Genomic DNA, 18,373 nt, shown 5'->3' with positions numbered 1-18,373 from the left:
TTTCCTTTGTTCTTTTAAACTACAATCATTTTTCAAGTTCTTCCCCTTGAAGGACTTGTATTATTCTTTTGCCTTCCATCTTTTTGACATGGAGCAAATTCACCAATGAGTTAAAGTCCTTTTATGTGTCATGGATATGCAGGTAGCTGGAGTAATTTGATACCACTTGAAATGCTGCTTTCAGGTTTTACAGGCTCATACATCTCATGGTTTGCTTTAAGTAGTACTTGCAAAGGACCCCTTTTAATTCTTTTGACCATGAATCAAGTTACTGCAACCCTCCCCCATCTCCAATACATGAGTCTTCAGTAGATAGCACCTACTGTAGACTTTCATTAAAACCACTATGCAGCCAGTGACAGTTTATCCCTCTTCCTACCAAGACACTTGCAGCATCACCCAATGAGTTACGCTGCCCTGCTGAAGTTCTATAAAAAAAAAACAAAAAACAGAAATACATGAATAAACCATTCAACCTCCAAAACTTTTTTTTATTAAACTGTAATGTTAACAGTGTAAGATATTTAGATCTCTGAAAGGTTAAAAAACTCACAATTGTGACGTTATGCTAACCTCTGATTTCCATCCTGTTTCCGAGGAGTGCACAAAGCTTCCTTTCTGAGGGGAATGAAATAGCCATGTTTTATCCTAGTCATGCCTTCCTCAAGCACCTACTAAATATCAGCAAAGTAATACTTTCTTTTTGATAGACTGAATGTCATTCACAGGCCATCATGGCCATTATAATCAGTCAGCAGCAGAACAAGGATCCACTGGGTCCTGACAATTTTCTCTCCAGAAAATCAAACTGCCTTTTTCCAGAAAAAATATGCAAGTGGAAGACCAATTGGCACAGCAGCACTAAAAGCAGTTTCACAGTTCCACTGGGTACTCTCTTTTCAAAGCCTGTTCAGCAACTTGTTTTACCAGAAACTTAGGTCTGCTTTTAGTTCACTTATCTCTTGACATTGAATGACAAGTGCCTGCCACCAGACACTCAAAGTTTCTTGCCTCTTAACTTCCCTCTCTAGTTTAAGCCCTGGGAGAAATCCTTGGCACAGGTACAGTACAGGCACACTCGAGGCTACCATCCAAAGCTCCAGTGAAAGCACACTCCCCTAAAGTCCAGGGGTTTTTTCTTCCAAACCATCAGTGTTTTCCATCAAGATTCCCAAACACCTGTGCAAAGCGTTTCCTATCCAGGATGTGTCCAAAACGCAGTGTTAAGTAGAAGGTCTGATCACCATCATACTGTTGGATCTTCAAGAACACATCAAAGGGATGTTCACTGGTCTCAGATACAGGAATTATGTTGGCCACTGGGCAATATGTGTCTTGACGTCGGCCCCAGAAGGTCAGGTGTGCCACCCGCAACACAGTGCCAGCCTCATTCATATAAAGGATCCCAACAAGCCGACGAAAGAAATGACTAATCCAGTACAACATGGCTAAGGCAACGTTAGCAATGCCCCCTGTGAAATATAAGGAGTCCAGGGGAATGAGGCCCTGGATGTACCAATAATAGCTAAGTGGCAATATTACCACAGTAATCCCTGTCTGCAGAATCTTTACCCGGGACAGTGACCCACAGAATCTGATGCCAGGAAACCGATAAATCATCTGGAATTTTTCAGTCTCCATGGCTGATGGTTTATCAGGGGTTGTGGAGACAGGCCTTCCCACGTACAAACTGGGAATTTGCATCTTGCAAAACCAAGGCCGACATTGCAACATCACCACCCAACGGATTGGGAAACCAGCTTTGAAGATGGTAACCTGGAAGGGAAAAGAATGAACTTCTCTCACAAATCCCAATATAAAGTAACAGTGAAGTTAAGTCCTTGCCCTCAGGAGTATATAACGTATATACAAGTAAGTAGATGCAAAGATTAATAATAATACAGATAACACAACTTTCTCAGGCTTACAATCTAGATGTAATCCTCAACTCCTCACTCTCACCTCCCATAACCAATAAGTTCTTAATTCCTGTTGATCCTACCTTGCTAATAACTCTCACATTTGCCCCATTATCTCCTCTGACAAGGTCAACACTCTGGTGCAGGTTCTTATCACACCATGCTGAGACTACTGCCTCAAATCTCTCCCACTCCTGTTCATTTTCCACTCATGTATCAAATCGATCTTCCTAAAGTCCAAGTCTAACCTCATCTCTTCAAACCTCTGTGATCCGGTCTCCTTTTCCTCAAAGCAATAGAAATTCCTTCCTTCCTTGTCTACGTCTCCCGGTCTCCCTTGTCTCCTTTAAGTCCCAGCTAAAATTCCACCCCCCACCCTCAGTCTACAGGAAGCTTTTCCCAATCCTTCTTAATTGTAGTGCCATTCTTCAGTTATTTCCAATTTATCCTGTGTGTAACTTGTTTTGTTTCCCCTATCAGACCATGCACTCCTTGAGAGCAGGAACTATTTTTGGGGGGGAGGGGTAATTTCTTTGTTTATCTAGTGAATAGCAATTAATAAATACTTGCAGACTGATTTGATGTAGAAGACATTAATAAGTGGGGTGGGAGGGATTCTTCGAATCAGGAAGGGCTTCCCTTGGAAGATGACATCTGAAATGGCCCTTGAAGGAAGCTAAGGATTCAGAAAAAGGCAGAGGTGAGGGAGGAAGAGCGTTTTAGGCATGGTGGGGAAGAGGGGGCAGCCTGTGCAGAGGTCCATCCTTCCGGGAATAGCAAGAAGGCCAGTTTAGCTGCAATGCAGAGTGCATGAAGGACAGCAATGTTATATATTCAGATGAGGTAGTGAAAGGAACCAAGATGGTTTAAGTGGGGTGCCGAGATGGTCTCTCGACCGCTGGGGGCGGGGTAGGTAAAAGAACAGCCCAGGAAAGGAGCATCTAGGGCCCGAGGGGTGTAGCCTTCAGGGTGGATCAGCAGCACGAAGAATCATGGGGGACTTCCGGACCCAGGGTCGTGATGTCCCGGTATGGGATAAAAAGGGGGCCGGGGTCTCGCTGTCTAAAGACCTCGAATGGGAAGGCGAGCGGTGGAGGGGGCCCGCAGCCCGGCTCGGAGGGAAGCTTTCCCTCTTTTAATTATTTCCTGTTTATCCTGTACATAGCTTGCTTTGTATATATTTGTTGCCCCTCCTATTAGACTGTGTGCTCCCTGAGGACAAGAACTGTCTATTGCCTCTTTCTGTACCCCCAGCGCTTAGCACAACAATACCTGCTGGCACACAGTAGGCGCCTAATAAATATTTATTGAGTTTAGTCAATTGAATTGACATCGCGACCTCACGAGATGACAAGGTGCCGTAGGCCGGAAGGAGCCCAAGTACGCTTCCCCCCTCGTTCCAAGACGGGAGAGGGTTTTCTTCCGGCCTATCGAAGAGGAAGTGACCAAGTTCGGACTCCCAGCTAGCGGATCTAGCCGGCGGCCCCTCTCCAGCACCTCAGCAGCGCCCACCTCCCTATACTCGGAAACCCAACTGCTCACCATGGTACCGCCGCCTGTTTCCGGAAGCGAACCTGCTCCGTCCTCCGGAACTACTTGGCTCCCGGGCGTGCGTGTCTCGACCCCTATGGGTCATACCTCAGGGAAGGATGGGACGTGTTTGGGGCGTTGCATTCTGGGAGTTGTAGTTCCGCGCGTCATCGTGGGCCGTAAAAGGGGTTTAAGGCTGTGACTCGGAGCCTCTGGTCTTTCACCTTCCCGGCGTTCCCCGCGGCTTGTGAGGCAAATCCGGGAAGCTTCAGGTGCCAGCGCGTCTCGTCGCGCTTGTGACTTGAATCGTGAGTTGTAAGGATGGAGCCTTCGGCACCTGTTCTCTGTCTCTTCGACGTCGACGGGACCCTCACCGCCCCGCGACAGGCAAGCAGACCCTGAGCCCGCCCCACGCAGCCGCCTGCTTCGCAGAGCCTCAGTTTCCCCCGTGTGCAGGGGAGGGGGAGGGGGCTTAGAAATCCCGGCGTGGGGGAGGGTGCTGGTAACCTAGCGCTGCCCTTGGAGGGCATGAGGTCCTAGCACTTGGAACCAGAAACAGCCGTAAAGAGCGCCTGTGATCTGGACCAACCAGTGCCCTCGTTTTACAGATGAAGAAACTGAGGCCCAAAGAGAACTTGCCCAACCTCACATTGCTAATAAGCAGCAAGGTCAGAATTCGAACCTTAGCCTCGGACTCCAAATCCAAGGGTGATCCCACATTGAACAGTCCCCCAAATAAAAACATGTAGCCTCCTTTTCCTCGCCTTCTTTCCCCTCCCCCTAAAAACCGTCCCTAGGCACGCACCCAGTTGGGAAGGGGTCTTACCACATTGGGAAGGTGGTAGCTCTGTGCGCACGATCTTTCATCGTGGAGCTCCTGGGGTGAGAAGGAAGTGGGATGCTTGCCCTTTGGGAGCTTAAGTTCTGTTGGAGTCAAAGAAATTTAGTCCTGCAACTCAGCAGAGATTTATGAAGTGCCTGCTTCGTTCCTGGAGGTATAACGGTGATAATTGCTAGCATTTTTATACTGCATTACGGTTTGCTAAGCGATTTACACATGCTAGTTATTTCCTTTGAGTCTTGAAACAACCCTGTTCGATAGCAGCAACGATCATCTTCACTTTACAAATGAAGACGCTGAAGCTTAGAGAGATTAAGTGATTTGTCTAGGATTTTACATAACTAATAAGTACCTAACAAAGGATTTGAACGTAGGCACCTACCTTCATACCGTAATGAGGAATCATAGTTCTTGAAGGCTAACGTGTGGCAATAATTTAGTAGGACAAGATAAGACCGTGCACAATTAAGTGTGCTATAGGAGGAGGTATCCAGGCAAAAAATTTTTTTTAATTGAGAACGAGGTTACCTTCAGCTGGGGGGATAATCAGCAAAGGTGTCATAGAGAACATCTGAGTTGTCTTGAAGTTCTTCAAGAATTGGAGTTCTGGTGTTAAGGGAATCTCTTCCAGGCATGGAGTCTGAACAAATAAGGCAGAAACTCCTGAATAGAACCAAGCAAAATAACTAATATTGGAAAGTACAAGTTAGTATAGAGAGTGAGGTGGGGTCAGTTCAATTTGGTTCACTTCAGCAAGCACTGATTAAGTCCCTACTATATATTAGGCACTTGGGACACCAAGATCAAAAAAAGAAAAATGATTCCTGCCCTCAAAGTTCATGCATTTTACTTGGGGAGCAGCATGTACACAGATAAATATAAAACACATACAGAATAATTTAGTGGGGGTGAAGGTGTAGGATATGGTGCACTGATAATTAGGAAAATCAGGAACTGTCTCTTGTGGGAAGTGATGCTTGAGTAGAGACTTGAAGGGAGTTAGGCTTCCAAGAAGCAGAAGTAAGGAGAGAGAGCATTGTAGACATGGGAGACAGTCTGTGCAGTGGCAGTAAAGTTAGGGGAACCAGATTGCAAAAGTCTTTAAGTGCTAGAGAGGTTTTTGGTTTTTTTTTCCCCTTAGAGATAGTAGAGGGCCCTTGAAGCTTCTTGAATAGAGGTGGCCACATGGTCAGGCATGTGCTTTAGATATATCAGTTTGGCATTTGTGTGGAGGATGCAATGGAAAGTTTAAATGCAGTGGAACCAACCAGGAAGTTATTGCAATAATCCTGGTGACAGAGGATGAAGACCCGAATTGTTACTGTGTGTTTAAGTGGAAAGAATATGGGAACAGGAAGCATAAAAGGTAGAAAAAGGGATTGACAATTGATTGGATATGGGAATGGGGACCATGTGAGGAGTGTTGAAAGCCTGTCAGACAAGAAAGAGTAAAAGAATTGGTATATGACTGAGAGATTTTGGTTTAGATCAGCTAACATCAGATTGTAGTAAACCCAGTCATCAAGATTGTAAATTCCTTCAAGTATTTGGATAGGAATGGTGGAAGTAATCAAGGGTTGAGGTTGATTTAGAAAGGTCTGAGCAGCAATAATAAAGTAAAATTCAAGGATAGAGGACAGTGTAAAGATGAACTGATAAAATAAGACTTTTGAAGGGAGAAAAGTGAGACCAGACGAGGTTGATGACCTGGGAAAGCAGGAAGGAGTGAAATGATTAGAGGTTACACTGAGGATAGAGTATAAGTTTAGAGGAGGAAAGAAGACTCATAGGAGGTTGTGGTCAGATAGAACAATCTAAGAGTTATAGATTGTGAAGGTGGGTGATAATGAGATTAGGAGCTTTTGAGACTTCATTAGTATGTAAACTGAAACCCCCAAATATTGGAGTGGAGAGGAAGACTAAGTCATGTATTGAACTCTTGAAGACTGGCTTAGAAGTCTGTAGTTGGAAATGCCCTAGCACATTGATTCAATGGCCTCATGGCTGTTTGTAAGGGACAGAAGGAACAGTTGTTTCTCTAGAATCCTGAGAGCTCTCATTGTAGCATAGAGGTGACACTGGGTGCTCAGAGGCTGTGCTAGCTGAATATAAGCTCCCATCAGGTGCTTTAAGAGTTTGTTCTTCTCTCAGCCCACGTCAAAGACAGAAGATTAACTTTTAAGTCAAGCAACTCTTGAAGATGACCTACTGAGTTAGAGAGGGTTCCTAGAAGTCTGCATTGGTCAAGGGAGTAGTAAACAAATCATGGCTTATTGAAGTATTGAAAATTGAAGGCTGGGGAATCAGGGAGTAATTGGATTAGTAAATATTTACATATGATAGCATTATCCAGAGTTCCAAATTTCCTCAAGAGATATGTGGTACATTGTAAACCAGGGACTACAATGGACCATACATAAGTCTGTGCTCACTTGAACCCTACAACTGCCATTCATTTATTTTCCCCCATTCAGTTTACTAGGACAGGTATTATTCACATTATTTGGGTAAGGAAACCAAAGCACAGAATGACTAAGTGACTTCTCCAAGGTCATTCAGTTAATACCGATCTGTCTGAAACAGGACCCTAGGTCTCATGACCCATGGATAGTTTTACATTAGCAAAGCATTTAACGAACCCTTTTTGTTGCACGTACTGAATAGTACTGTATTGTACTAATGTTGGGACGCCTGAAATGCAAAAGAAATCTAAGATACAAATTGGACTCCAAAAAGTTATAGTTACTTGAGTAGCCTACATCTTTTGTACATTAAATATTTTCCTCACACATAAGCACAAGTCAATTTTTTTGGTGGGAAGGGAGCTGAAATTTGCATGTTACAGTGGTTAAGGTCAGAAGAAAAGACTTTGCACCTTATTTCAAGTTATTTGGAAGTGGCTTCCTCAAGAGGGAGTTTGGAAACTTGAAATTGAAGCAGGATATATCATTAAAGGAAACACTTATTCTTGATTATATGAATTATAATAATAATAATAGAACTTTTTTCTCCCTTACAACTACCCCATGAGTTAGGGAGAATTAACTTTATTATTCAATAATGTAAATTCCTTGCAGGTAGGATTGCTTCATTTTTGTCTTTGTATCCCTAGCACCTAGCAGGAGGTTTTTTGTTTGTTTTGGTAGGGATTTATTTAACCCATGTAGGAAACTCCCAGTGAAGATATGCCTTCTCTGCTAATGTAAAAGGGCAACTTCTCTGTGATTTGTAAGGCACTGAGAGGTTAAGGACTTGCCTACAGTTACACAGCCAAATGTCAGAAGTGCTGCTTGAACCCATGTCACTCCAAGCCAGCCTCTGTTCACTGTGACATTTCTCCCCTGGAGCACAGTAGATGTTTAATAAATGCTTCCTAAGTGAAATGAATCCTCATTTTACATATGAGGAAACAGAATCAGAAGTTGAGTGCCATATATCGGTTCAAAGCTATTAAGTGTCCAAGCCAAAAATCAAACCCAGGCCTTCTGATTCCAAGTCTAAAACTCTTTCCCCTCAACCCATATTACATTAGCTAAAGTATTTTTTAATAGAATAGTCTTTATATCCTCTTTGCTGAAAGTCAGAAAATACAATTTCTATAAATCTGTTTAATAAAATGTTTCCTAAGCCCCAGTCTATTTATTTCTTTTAAATATTTCTTTCATTGATATTTTTCGTTTTTATAATACCACCCAGCAAGCCATCCCTCGTAACAAAGAATGAAAAAGAAAGATAAAAAGGTGGGGGAAAGCAGTTCATCACAACCAACCAACATATCAGCTGAGTCTGACTGTGTATGAATTATTCCACATCCATAGTTCTCCATCTCTGCAAAGAAGGGAGAGAGGTTCATTTTCTCAATTCTTCGTCGAGCCATTTAATTTTCTTTACCTCAGTTTTCTCAGCTGTAAAAGGAAGAGGTTAGATAGGAGGATATCTAAGGTCTGTTCCAGTTGTAATATTGTGATTCTTTCACTAATGTTTTTAGTGATTGAGTTTTCCTGTGCTACTTAAAACACTATTTTCATTTTAAGCCTTTTGTCAGTAACTGTGGATTCAAAAGTTTTGCCCTCTGTTAAAAAGATTCTTGACTTCAGGAAGCCTCAGTTTCCTCATCTGTATAATGAGGGGATTGGACAAACAATTTCTAAGATCCCTTCTGGCAATGCCCTTTGACTCTTTTAACAGGTGAGGAAATTTGGGGAAAACTGGTTCTTTTTTCTCACCACCAGATGGCCTCCTGTTCCTCCAGAAAAAAGAAACCAGGCCTTCAGCTAAAGCTGCTACTAGAAGGCTCTTTAGATAGAGGAGCCAACGTCCCTTGTCACATAGGATTGGGAATCTTCCCTGGTCATAGCATTGCTATAGGCAAATCATTCTCTCTTCAGACCTTATTATGCCTCCAGTCTCTTCCTTTGGCCGAATACAGGGTTTCCTACATCTGTTCTCCTAATTTTGTCCATTATCCCTTCTGCCCCATACATATTTTATTTTTCCAGTGATATAATTTTACCACATTTGACATCCTGAAACATAACCTATATTTCCTATATTATTCCTTTCTCTAGGGATGAAATTCATGGCAAAATACAGAATTGATCATGAAAAGAACACTTGGAGTGTCAGGAGACCACGGTTCTAATTCTGACCCCGTCACTGACTCGCTGTGTGGCCCTAAGCAAATCTCCCCACCTCTCTAGTTTTCTCATCTATAAAATAAAGGTGTTGGGCCAACTGATCTCTGAGGTCCCATCCAGTTGTAGTGCCTGAAGAATATTACTAAGAATACATCTTTTGTTAGTAGAAGTATTACTTTACTTTCAACATGACGATTATTGGCAAATTCTAAAAGAAGAAAGTAACCTACTTGAAGCTGTAGTCATACTATTAAGCAATTTTGCTCAGTTATTTTCTGAGCTTGTACTTTGCAGATAATTTGTTTGGAAACTAGTTCATTAGTGTCCTGTGATTTTACATTCATAGAGAATTCCTTGTAATAATACTTTACATTTGGTGCTTTAAGCTTTACAAAACACTTCCCTCAAATGTCATCCCCCTTTTACACATGAGGAGATGGAGGCCCAAAAGGGGTTAGGTGACTTGCCTGTGGCCACACAACTTATGATTTGGAGCTGGGATTCAAACCAAGGTTCTATTGACTCCAAGTCCAGCATTCTTTCTATTACAGCATGCTGCCTCTCCATATAAAGGGCTGTTATTTTATAACGTGGAAGTGATTACTTACGCAAAAACCTTTTTGTGGTATCTAGGATTTTAGCTAGGGATTGTGGTTGTACATAGCTGGATGTTGCTTTTAGTCTGATCAATAGACTATTTGTCTTCCTCCTGCCTAATTAACTTGAGTATGTCTTGGTGATTTAGCTCATCATTTTGCTGTGAGATTAGGATGCTGTAAATTATGCATAAGATTCGATTTGGAGAAGGAATTTATGTTGAATTTCTGATATTTTGCAACCAGAGTTAACTTTTTTTGCTTCTTCCTAATCTGGCTAGGGCAGAATAAACCCCTTGAGACATTCTCTTTCATAGCCTTTACTTGATTTTAGATGAGTACTATATACATTTTGGTATATACATATCAAACTCCAGATTTTATATATTAGATTTGAATTTTATGCTTTTTAAGTTTTTAAAATGTGACATGTATGTTATAAATGTGATTGATGAAAAGCGATGTGATTGTTAAAACTACGAAAGTCATTTTGTTGTACATTAATGTGAGTATGAGCAAACTTTTGTTATGTTTTGTTTTGGCTTAGGGTTTTAGGTGACTTGATTTGGCTATTTGAGCTGGTGACCAATAAGAAACATTGAAGTATTTACAATTGAAATTAAAATATTTTACTTGAGCCCATCGAACAGGGAGGAAGCCCTTTCACCATTACAGTTTTAAACTTTCCCTCTTTCATGGCACTGTTAGATCACTTGATCCAGGCTTGTTACCAAAGTTAATCCTAAATGCTATGATTTTACCAATCCGCAAGAAAGCCATCTGGGCCTGAGAAGACATAGTTATAAATTCTGCAATTTTAATTTTATGGCCATGTTGTGTTTAATTGGTTTGTCTCTTCTTTTTTAATATACAGAAAATCACCAAAGAAATGGATGACTTTCTGCAAAAATTGAGACAGAAGATAAAAATTGGAGTAGTTGGAGGCTCAGACTTTGAAAAAGTACAGGAGCAGCTGGGAGAGAATGGTAAAAAGTGATTACTGTCCTAGTAAAATATTAACTTCTCTTTAGAAAATTATGACATTAAAAATATTAGGTCATATGCAACTCTAAGCCTGGACCTCCCACGTGGTGAATTCCTGTTTCCTTGTTTACCAAACAGCTTGTCTTATAAGTAACAGGAATTACTAGCCGGTAAGTAAACTTGGTGCCCAAATATTAGTAGAATCACCTTAAAATAACAATATATTAGGCACAATTTGAATTACTGTTGGCCCTAGCCTACTTAGAACTAGAGGCCATGCTTTTATTTTTTTATTTTTTGAGGGGGGAAGGCAGGGCAATTGGGGTTAAGTGACTTGTCCAAGGTCACATAGCTAGTAAGTGTGTCAAGTGTCTGAGGCCGGATTTGAACTCAGGTCCTCCTGACTCCAGGGCCAGTGCTCCACTCACTGTGCCCTAGCTGCCCTGAGGCCATGCTTTTAAATATAATCATTTACTTTCCAAATTATAGTTTAATGTGCAAGTTGTATTTTTTTTTTTGGCTTACAAATGCTGAGGATCAAAGATTATATTTCCTGTAAATTACTTTTCGCCATTTTTTGGTGTTTCTTATTGTCTGCTCAGTTGCTTTAAATCTCTTAAATCACAAAATTATTGGGGTAAATTTAGACTTTTCAGTCCCGTTGTCTGGCCATGATATTTTTCCTTTCTCCTCTTATCTCAGACTAGTTAGAGAACAAAAGTCTTACCATCTTCTAGGATTCACCACAAGAGGGTGTTGTGTTCGGGTGCCATGTAATAGGGTAAAACCTGCCCTATTAGGGGATGGATTATCATGTAATCACAGAATTTTAAAGCTACCAAGATCAGCAAGTCTAACCCCCTCATCTAACAGATGAGGAAACAGATGCAGACACATGAACTGACTTGCTCAACTTTATATGGCTAATGACAGAACCCAAACTCAATGCCAAGTCTCCTAATTCCTAGGCTGATGTTCCTTTTATCACGTCACTTGTAATTCTTAAAAATCAGCGATGAATAGAAACATATAAATAAGTTGCATTATGATTTGCTACTCATTTTTATTTTTAGTGCTTGAAAAATATGATTACGTCTTTCCAGAAAATGGTTTGGTAGCATACAAAGATGGCAAATTTCTGTGTAAGCAGGTAGGTCATTTCAGAGTCTACAGAATATTTTTTACACTGTTATAGTAACAATTTCTAAAATAAAATTTGATATAATAGCCATGCTTTGGAAGTAGGATAGGAAATGCAAGGATTGACTTTAAATAGCATATCCTAATGACTTTTTAGATGTATTGTAAGCTTTCTTAGCATAAATACCTACAGCAACAAGTAGAACTTTAACAATGACAATTTTGGTGAAAAAATGGTAGTATATTGTACTTGGATTCTGGGAACTACTTGACAGTTGTTACCTGCTTCCTCTTTTGATTGCATTGGGAGTTTTTAACTGAGTGTAATATAAGAAGGTGTAAGTGTCTGGGTTTTATTTGCATTTGCAAGCCTATAAAACAGAATCCAGAGTAATGAAGCAGAAAACACATTTGATTGATAAACTCACTGTTCTGATTAACCCAACTGTGTTTAATCATGGGAAACTAAAGGAAGGAAAAATAAAGAAGGTAATGACACACATTAATCTCATACACATTTGCCTCATAATTACATAATAACTTGATTGGAAAGCCATTTGGGAAATGGATCATACTTAATCTGGTAACTCCAAAGTGTTTTGTTTGTTTAGAATATTCAGGGTCATCTGGGTGAAGACCTAATCCAAGATTTAATCAACTATTGTCTGAGTTACATTGCCAAGATTAAGCTGCCAAAGAAGAGGTGGGTATATGTCCTTATCAGCATAATCAAGATATACATCTCCCATCTGTCATAAAGATCTGATGCCTTAGATGCTGGTATTATTAGTAAACTTAGTACTAATTTTAATCAGAAAACTGCCACTTGAGTTTTAGGACATACTATACTGTTGGAACAAATTCAGACTAGTAAAAGGTAAAAGGGGAGCCTCTGAATTACTCTGGTCAATGAACAACGACCTTTTCAGAATGAGGTAGGGATAAGGGATAGGAACTGGACCTGGACCTATGATTTTATTGGGTATAGAAAACTTCCTCTACTAATACAGGCAAGTTAGTACCTTTTGTGCAACTTCCTGTCTTAGAAAGTTGTCTAGACCACTGAGAGGTTAAGTGACTTTCCCAGGGTCGCACAAGTCTTCATCTTTGAGGCAGCTCTCTATCTTCCACACTAAACCATCTCTCATCACAGACTAAAGTAATAATTTAGTGAGCTAGGGAGCAACATTGAGAATCCAACTTGTTATGGCCCCTAGAACCAAAGATTAAAATAGGTTAAAAATGATCCTTATAGATATGGTAAAAATCACAATGTTCAGAAAATGGATTGTTTGACAGATTAAGATATCCTTTTTTTAAAAATCTTGCTAAAAACTTTTCTAAAATGTATCAGCATTCCTTTCTGCCTTAAAAAGTAAATTATGCAGCACATGAATTATTTTTAAATTTTTTTATCTTTGATAATTTAGGATCTTATAAGGCTTTATAATTGTCACTATGAATATTCTTATACATTACCATAGGTATAGATGATTGGGCTGAATGTGTGGAGTTGGTTTTTATCACTAAGTCGTGAATAAGACTTATTTTTTTTAAGTGCAGAGGAGAAAAGGATCTGTTTAATTGAGAGTTCTCATTGGGTGATTTATGGTTAGTCAGATGTTCTTATAAGATGCTGGTGGCAACACTTAAAGGTTTAGTTTATTTAGACTACAGATTAGGCCAGGATAAAAATAAAAAGGGATCCCTATTGGGAATTACCACATTTCATCATAGACTAATATTCATTTCATGAAATAGAAATCTGGCCTGTGCATTATTAGATTGTGAAGGAGCTATACTTTGATAATTCTGAAACTTGACATTCTGAAACTAGGCAGTTTTTCCAAATAGGAATTTTAAAAATACAGAAAAATTAGTTCTTATTGTTGTTTCAGGGTAAATTCAGGATATTTCCTGGAAAAGTCTTGTGTCATAAAGAATTTACTGTTTGTGAAATGAATTTTTGTAAAACTTTGTAAACTATAATTTAGGATTACCTTCTGTGTTTTTAGTTTTCTAATTTATCACCAGAGCTTAGAGGACAGTTCTAAGAATGTTTTTGCACTGCGTTTCTAGTAAAGGCAGTGTATCTGAAATCTCTCTTACAAAGTAGCCATTTGGAACTAAGCTCCACAGTCTTGGCATATCTAATGTGTTATTTTATTCAAATATTTATTGCTTTTATTTGTAGTGATATCAGTACTATTACTGTTCACGTAGCACTTTTCAGCAAAGTTCTGCGTAGCAATTTTGCAAGCATAATACATGAACTTAAATCTCTGATCAAAGTTGTTTGATATTGCCTTGTGTCCTAGAGACATGTGTCCTCATTTTGTCTGACATGAAGAATCTCCAACTTTTTTAAAGTTAGCCAGCTGGTTTGTGCAATTAGAAAATGCTCAAATTGTTACTTCTCAGTGAATCTTTCCTCTGGCTTATCTCTCTTCAGGGGCACTTTCATCGAATTCCGAAATGGGATGTTAAATGTGTCCCCTATTGGAAGAAGCTGCAGTCAGGAAGAACGACTTGAATTTTATGAACTAGATAAGGTAAGTCTTTCCTAAATGTCCTTGGCCAACTATTATACTTACAAAAGTGAGCTAAGATGCTCATTACCAAGAATAAAATAAGGAAAAATATTGTTCTTTTAAAATTACATTTCTAAAATCAAATTCAGTCAGTAACTAATGTCTTTCTTTTTTCTCCGCAGAAAGAAAATATAAGGCAGAAATTTGTGACTGATCTGCAGAAAACATTTGAAGGAAAGGGCCTTACATTTTCTATAGGTATTTCCTATTTTAAAGCCTATTTGGGATTTTGGTACCCTTTACCAGATCTTGCTGTTGAATTCTGTAAATATTTATTAAGCCCCAGTTATTTACAGAGCAGTGGACTAGATGCCAGTCAAAGTACAGAATTTAAATAAGTCCAAGCCTAATGAAGTTTACAATCTAGTAGGAAGATATGACATATGCACAGGTAACTAAAATACACTGTAACATTTTATAAAAGCACATGAGCCTCCACCAGAGCCCTACTTCATTGCTTCATTATGTCATTCATTGCTTCATTATGTCATTGAAGTGGACTCTTTAAGATAATGCCAGCTTACTATAAACTCTGACAGATGCCACCAAGTTAAAACAGTTTTAATTACGGGCCCAGTTCCATCATCCAAGGACTGGCCTAGCAAGTTTAGAAAGCCCTGTCACCAAGTTGGCTACAGGACAATGAATTTTTCATTCAAAACAACCCTCAAAGACCAAGTAGTAGAATCTACATCAGAAGAAACACACAAAAAAGGATGAAGTCACAGATCCTTGAAGTATTGAAGCAGGTCTTATTATATGTAATCATATGGGATAGGGTCCTATATTTCAGTATAATTGGCTTCCTTTGTAATCCTATTTTTTTTTTTAATTTTATTCATGTGAAAAAAATGATTTTGAGAAGGGATCCATAGGCTTTATCAGACTGCCAAAATAGTTCCCTACACAAAAACAGGTTTGTTAAGAACCCTTACCCTAGGTTCAAATCCATAGAATGCAAACTCTAGCAGATCCTACTCTGCTGGAAATGAGCATGGCCTGTCATTAAAGCATTGTCCAAGAAACAGCTCAGCTAAATTCAGAAACACCATCGCTAGAGGTGCTAAATATTTTTGGCAGTCACAACATAGAAAACTTTGTACGCAGACATGGATGGGTAGTGACATATCAAGGAGAGAGGACCCGCGTGGGAGGAACTGAGAATCTTTTGAAATAAATCGATAAGAGAGGTGTGGAATAGAAATCTGAGGAAAGAGAGGTAACATTACCCGTTGGAGAGGTCAGAGAAGGCTTACAGGAAGAGGTAAATTTAAATTGGGATTTATCAGAGAAACAGAAATTCTTTTTTTGATTTTTATGCCACAGATATAAATTCAGGAGAAGTAAAAATTCAGCAGATCAGATTGAGGAAACTCTTATTTTCCTAAATCTAGGAGGTAAGAATCTCAAGGATAGGTAACAGTGTGAACAAAGGGACAGAGTCTGGAAAGTGGAGGATTGCATGAGGGGCAGCGAGCAGTCTATTTTGGCCAAAGTGTAGAATACACGTAGGGAAATGTTATGAAATATGGGTAAAACAACAGGTTGGCACCAGATTATGGAAGACACTGAGTACCAGGCAAAAGAATTTTGAACTTTACCCAGTGGACAGCAGAGAGCCATTGAAGGGATTTAATAAGAGAAGTACATGATAGCCAGATGGACCCTGAGGAAGAAAGGTTCACATCCCACCTCTTCTGCTTACTACCACGATCACTTTGGCCAAGTTACATAACCTCCCTTGACTCCAGTTTCGTCAAATGAAGAGTTGAAATAAATTGCTTTTGAGGCCCCATACAACTCTAGACCCATGATCCAATGACTGCCAAAAGTGTTGAGTGATTTGAAGAGGGGAGAAAATAAAGAAGGAAAGTCATGTTATTGATAATTATAAATAAATATGTAAATATAAATAAATTGATAACTTGAAATGAGGCTGGAATTGGCTTAAACTTTAAGCTTAGGGTTAAGAAGATTTTAGCATGTAAAAGTTCCCAACTGAAAGGAGAATTCAAAGAAGAATCTTCTTTCCTTTTTGAAAAGTCATGACATTTGTCCTCCAATCTTGTGCCTTTCCCATTTTCCACAATCTTTAAAACACCACCCAGTAAATTCTGCACCCAGAAGTGGAGCAAGTGGCTTGAATTGATCAAGGGCAGCGAGGTGCTGTGTTTATCTGTCTCCTTGCTTATGTTTACGTTTCCATGCTTCAAAGGAGATAACATGTGTAAAGCACTTTGCAAACCTTAAAGCACTGTATAGATGTTAGCTATTATTATCAGTCATCCCATCCACTCAAAGCAAAACTATAATCCCTTTTTTGTTGTCCTTCTAGCCTTACCTCATTCTGAATTTTAGTATTCCTACCCTCTTATAGTCATCTTGTTATCTGGTCTCACTTCCATTTTCTCTACATGTCTTTTAAAAATCTGAGTTGATTGATGAATTCACTGTCCATCCACATCTGTCTTTTCAGAGAAATCCTATTCTTTTCTCCTCGTTTGAATTAGTCCCTTAGTGTTTTAAAATTTTGTACTTGAGTATCTCCCAGTCCTCCAGGGCTGAGTTAACCTGAAGCATTTTGGTCCATGAGATCCTACCTATTTCTTCTCTGGATCCCTTGAAATCATCTTTTCCCAAATCCAGCATGTATGTCAGACTGTTCTCCTTGATCCTAATCTTTAGGAAAGAATGGTCACTTACCTGAGGGATCTCACTATTTACATCCCAACAGCCCGTTGTTCTTTACTGTTACTGAACAGAATTCCCCTTTGTTGAGTTCTCTCCTTTTTTCGAAGGATGAAATTATCACTAAGGGTCAATAAAGAAGATATTGATTGTTGTGCTTCTTGTCAGAGCTGAAGCTCTAGCAGAGGTTTGGATGATTGAAGTTCCCTGTCACTGTATTCCTCGGTGCCAGGCCTGTGTGTTTCACGTTGTTCCTCAAAAAGCTCCTCCTAGATCTAGTTTATTGAATGAGTAGATGCCGAAGATCAGAGCATTTGAAAACAAACACATGTGACAGTTATCTGGTTAGACAAAAGTAGTAACAAAAATGATATTCTTTCTGCCGTAGAGATATGGAGTACTCCTAACTTGGGAGTATTTCGTTAAAAAAGCAGAAGCTACTCTCTCCTTCTTTGAATTAAATTTATAAATGTGTATGTATGTGTATCAGTTTAAAGTAGAAGCCTTCATTCCCACCTGGTTATCTTTGCATTTCTTTGGACTTTTCCTGATAGACTATACTCAAACCCTTCCTTCTAAGAGATACTACCTCAAAATTGTATAATACTTTGTGGTTTGTTTTTGGTTTTTAACATTGTCATTCATTATCTCATTTGTTCCTCAAAAAAAGAAAACATGATGTAGAATCGTAGATATAGAATTGCAGGGATCTTAGAGGCCATCTAGGCCAACCCCATAATTTTACAGATGAGGGAAATTGAGAGAAAAGTTAAGCCCAAGATCAGTAGGTGGCAAAGATAGGATCTGTGCCTAGTTCCGCTGGGTCCAGAGGCAAAGGGCTTTTCCCTCCAGCACTTTTCCCACTTGTATCAGTTTGCCTCTCCAGTAGGGCAGGAATTAGTATCCCCATGTTACAGAAATTCTGCTCAAAACTTAGTCTGATGCTTCATCATGAAGTGACTCGCTTTCACTTCCAAAATTCTCAGAGGTTATGCTAGTAGAGCACAAATTCTGGAAGGCATGCCCCCTACCTTGCTGGAAAGGTTTAGAACCTCTATTTTAAACCCCTCATCTATTTCCTCTTGCTGTCCTGGTGATCAGTAGTATTATGCCAATGACAAAATCCCTTCTATTTCTCTTTCTTTCGACTTTCAACTGAATATACTCTGTCATGTCCTCTGGTTGCTAGATTTCCTCACATGAACAGACTTTCGTTATGTTACTCTGCACGCGGCACACACACTCCCCTACCCTTTTACCAGAGTGGTGTGTGTGTGTTTAAATAAAACATACCCATCCAGAGCCCAGTTATGGGTATCCTTCTACCAAGCCTCAGTGATTCTTATTAGGGCATTTTTGTCTCTGCATTAGGACTTCTACCTCTCCCTGTTTGTTGCCTAAACTTAGGGCTTCCGTGTATAGATGCTTGAGGCCATGGGTTTCACCA

The 18,373-nt window shown here is 39.7% G+C and overlaps 2 protein-coding genes across 2 annotated transcripts in view; one reads left to right on the top strand and one right to left on the bottom strand.

Moving 5' to 3' along the window:
• Positions 1-465: 465 nt before the first annotated feature.
• On the bottom strand, positions 466-3,620 carry TMEM186 (transmembrane protein 186). The gene is made up of 3 exons (XM_036739544.1): positions 3,587-3,620; positions 3,462-3,544; positions 466-1,776 (listed from the first exon to the last, which is right to left on the bottom strand). The coding sequence occupies exons 1-3, from the start codon at positions 3,618-3,620 to the stop codon at positions 1,150-1,152; spliced, it is 744 nt and encodes a 247-aa protein (XP_036595439.1). The 3' UTR covers positions 466-1,149.
• The window catches only part of PMM2 (phosphomannomutase 2), a 27,761-nt gene continuing 12,912 nt past the window's right edge, over positions 3,525-18,373 (top strand). Inside the window, exons 1-6 of the mRNA XM_036738342.1 lie at positions 3,525-3,836; positions 10,398-10,509; positions 11,581-11,657; positions 12,259-12,350; positions 14,100-14,199; positions 14,361-14,436. Coding sequence (XP_036594237.1) covers positions 3,771-3,836; positions 10,398-10,509; positions 11,581-11,657; positions 12,259-12,350; positions 14,100-14,199; positions 14,361-14,436 — 523 coding nt within the window. The 5' untranslated portion in view covers positions 3,525-3,770. The remainder of the gene's footprint in view (positions 3,837-10,397; positions 10,510-11,580; positions 11,658-12,258; positions 12,351-14,099; positions 14,200-14,360; positions 14,437-18,373) is intronic.

This window comes from Trichosurus vulpecula, chromosome 9, assembly GCF_011100635.1.
Source record: "Trichosurus vulpecula isolate mTriVul1 chromosome 9, mTriVul1.pri, whole genome shotgun sequence".
Taxonomy (NCBI): domain Eukaryota; kingdom Metazoa; phylum Chordata; class Mammalia; order Diprotodontia; family Phalangeridae; genus Trichosurus; species Trichosurus vulpecula.
This window is presented reverse-complemented; position numbering and strand designations above follow the sequence as displayed.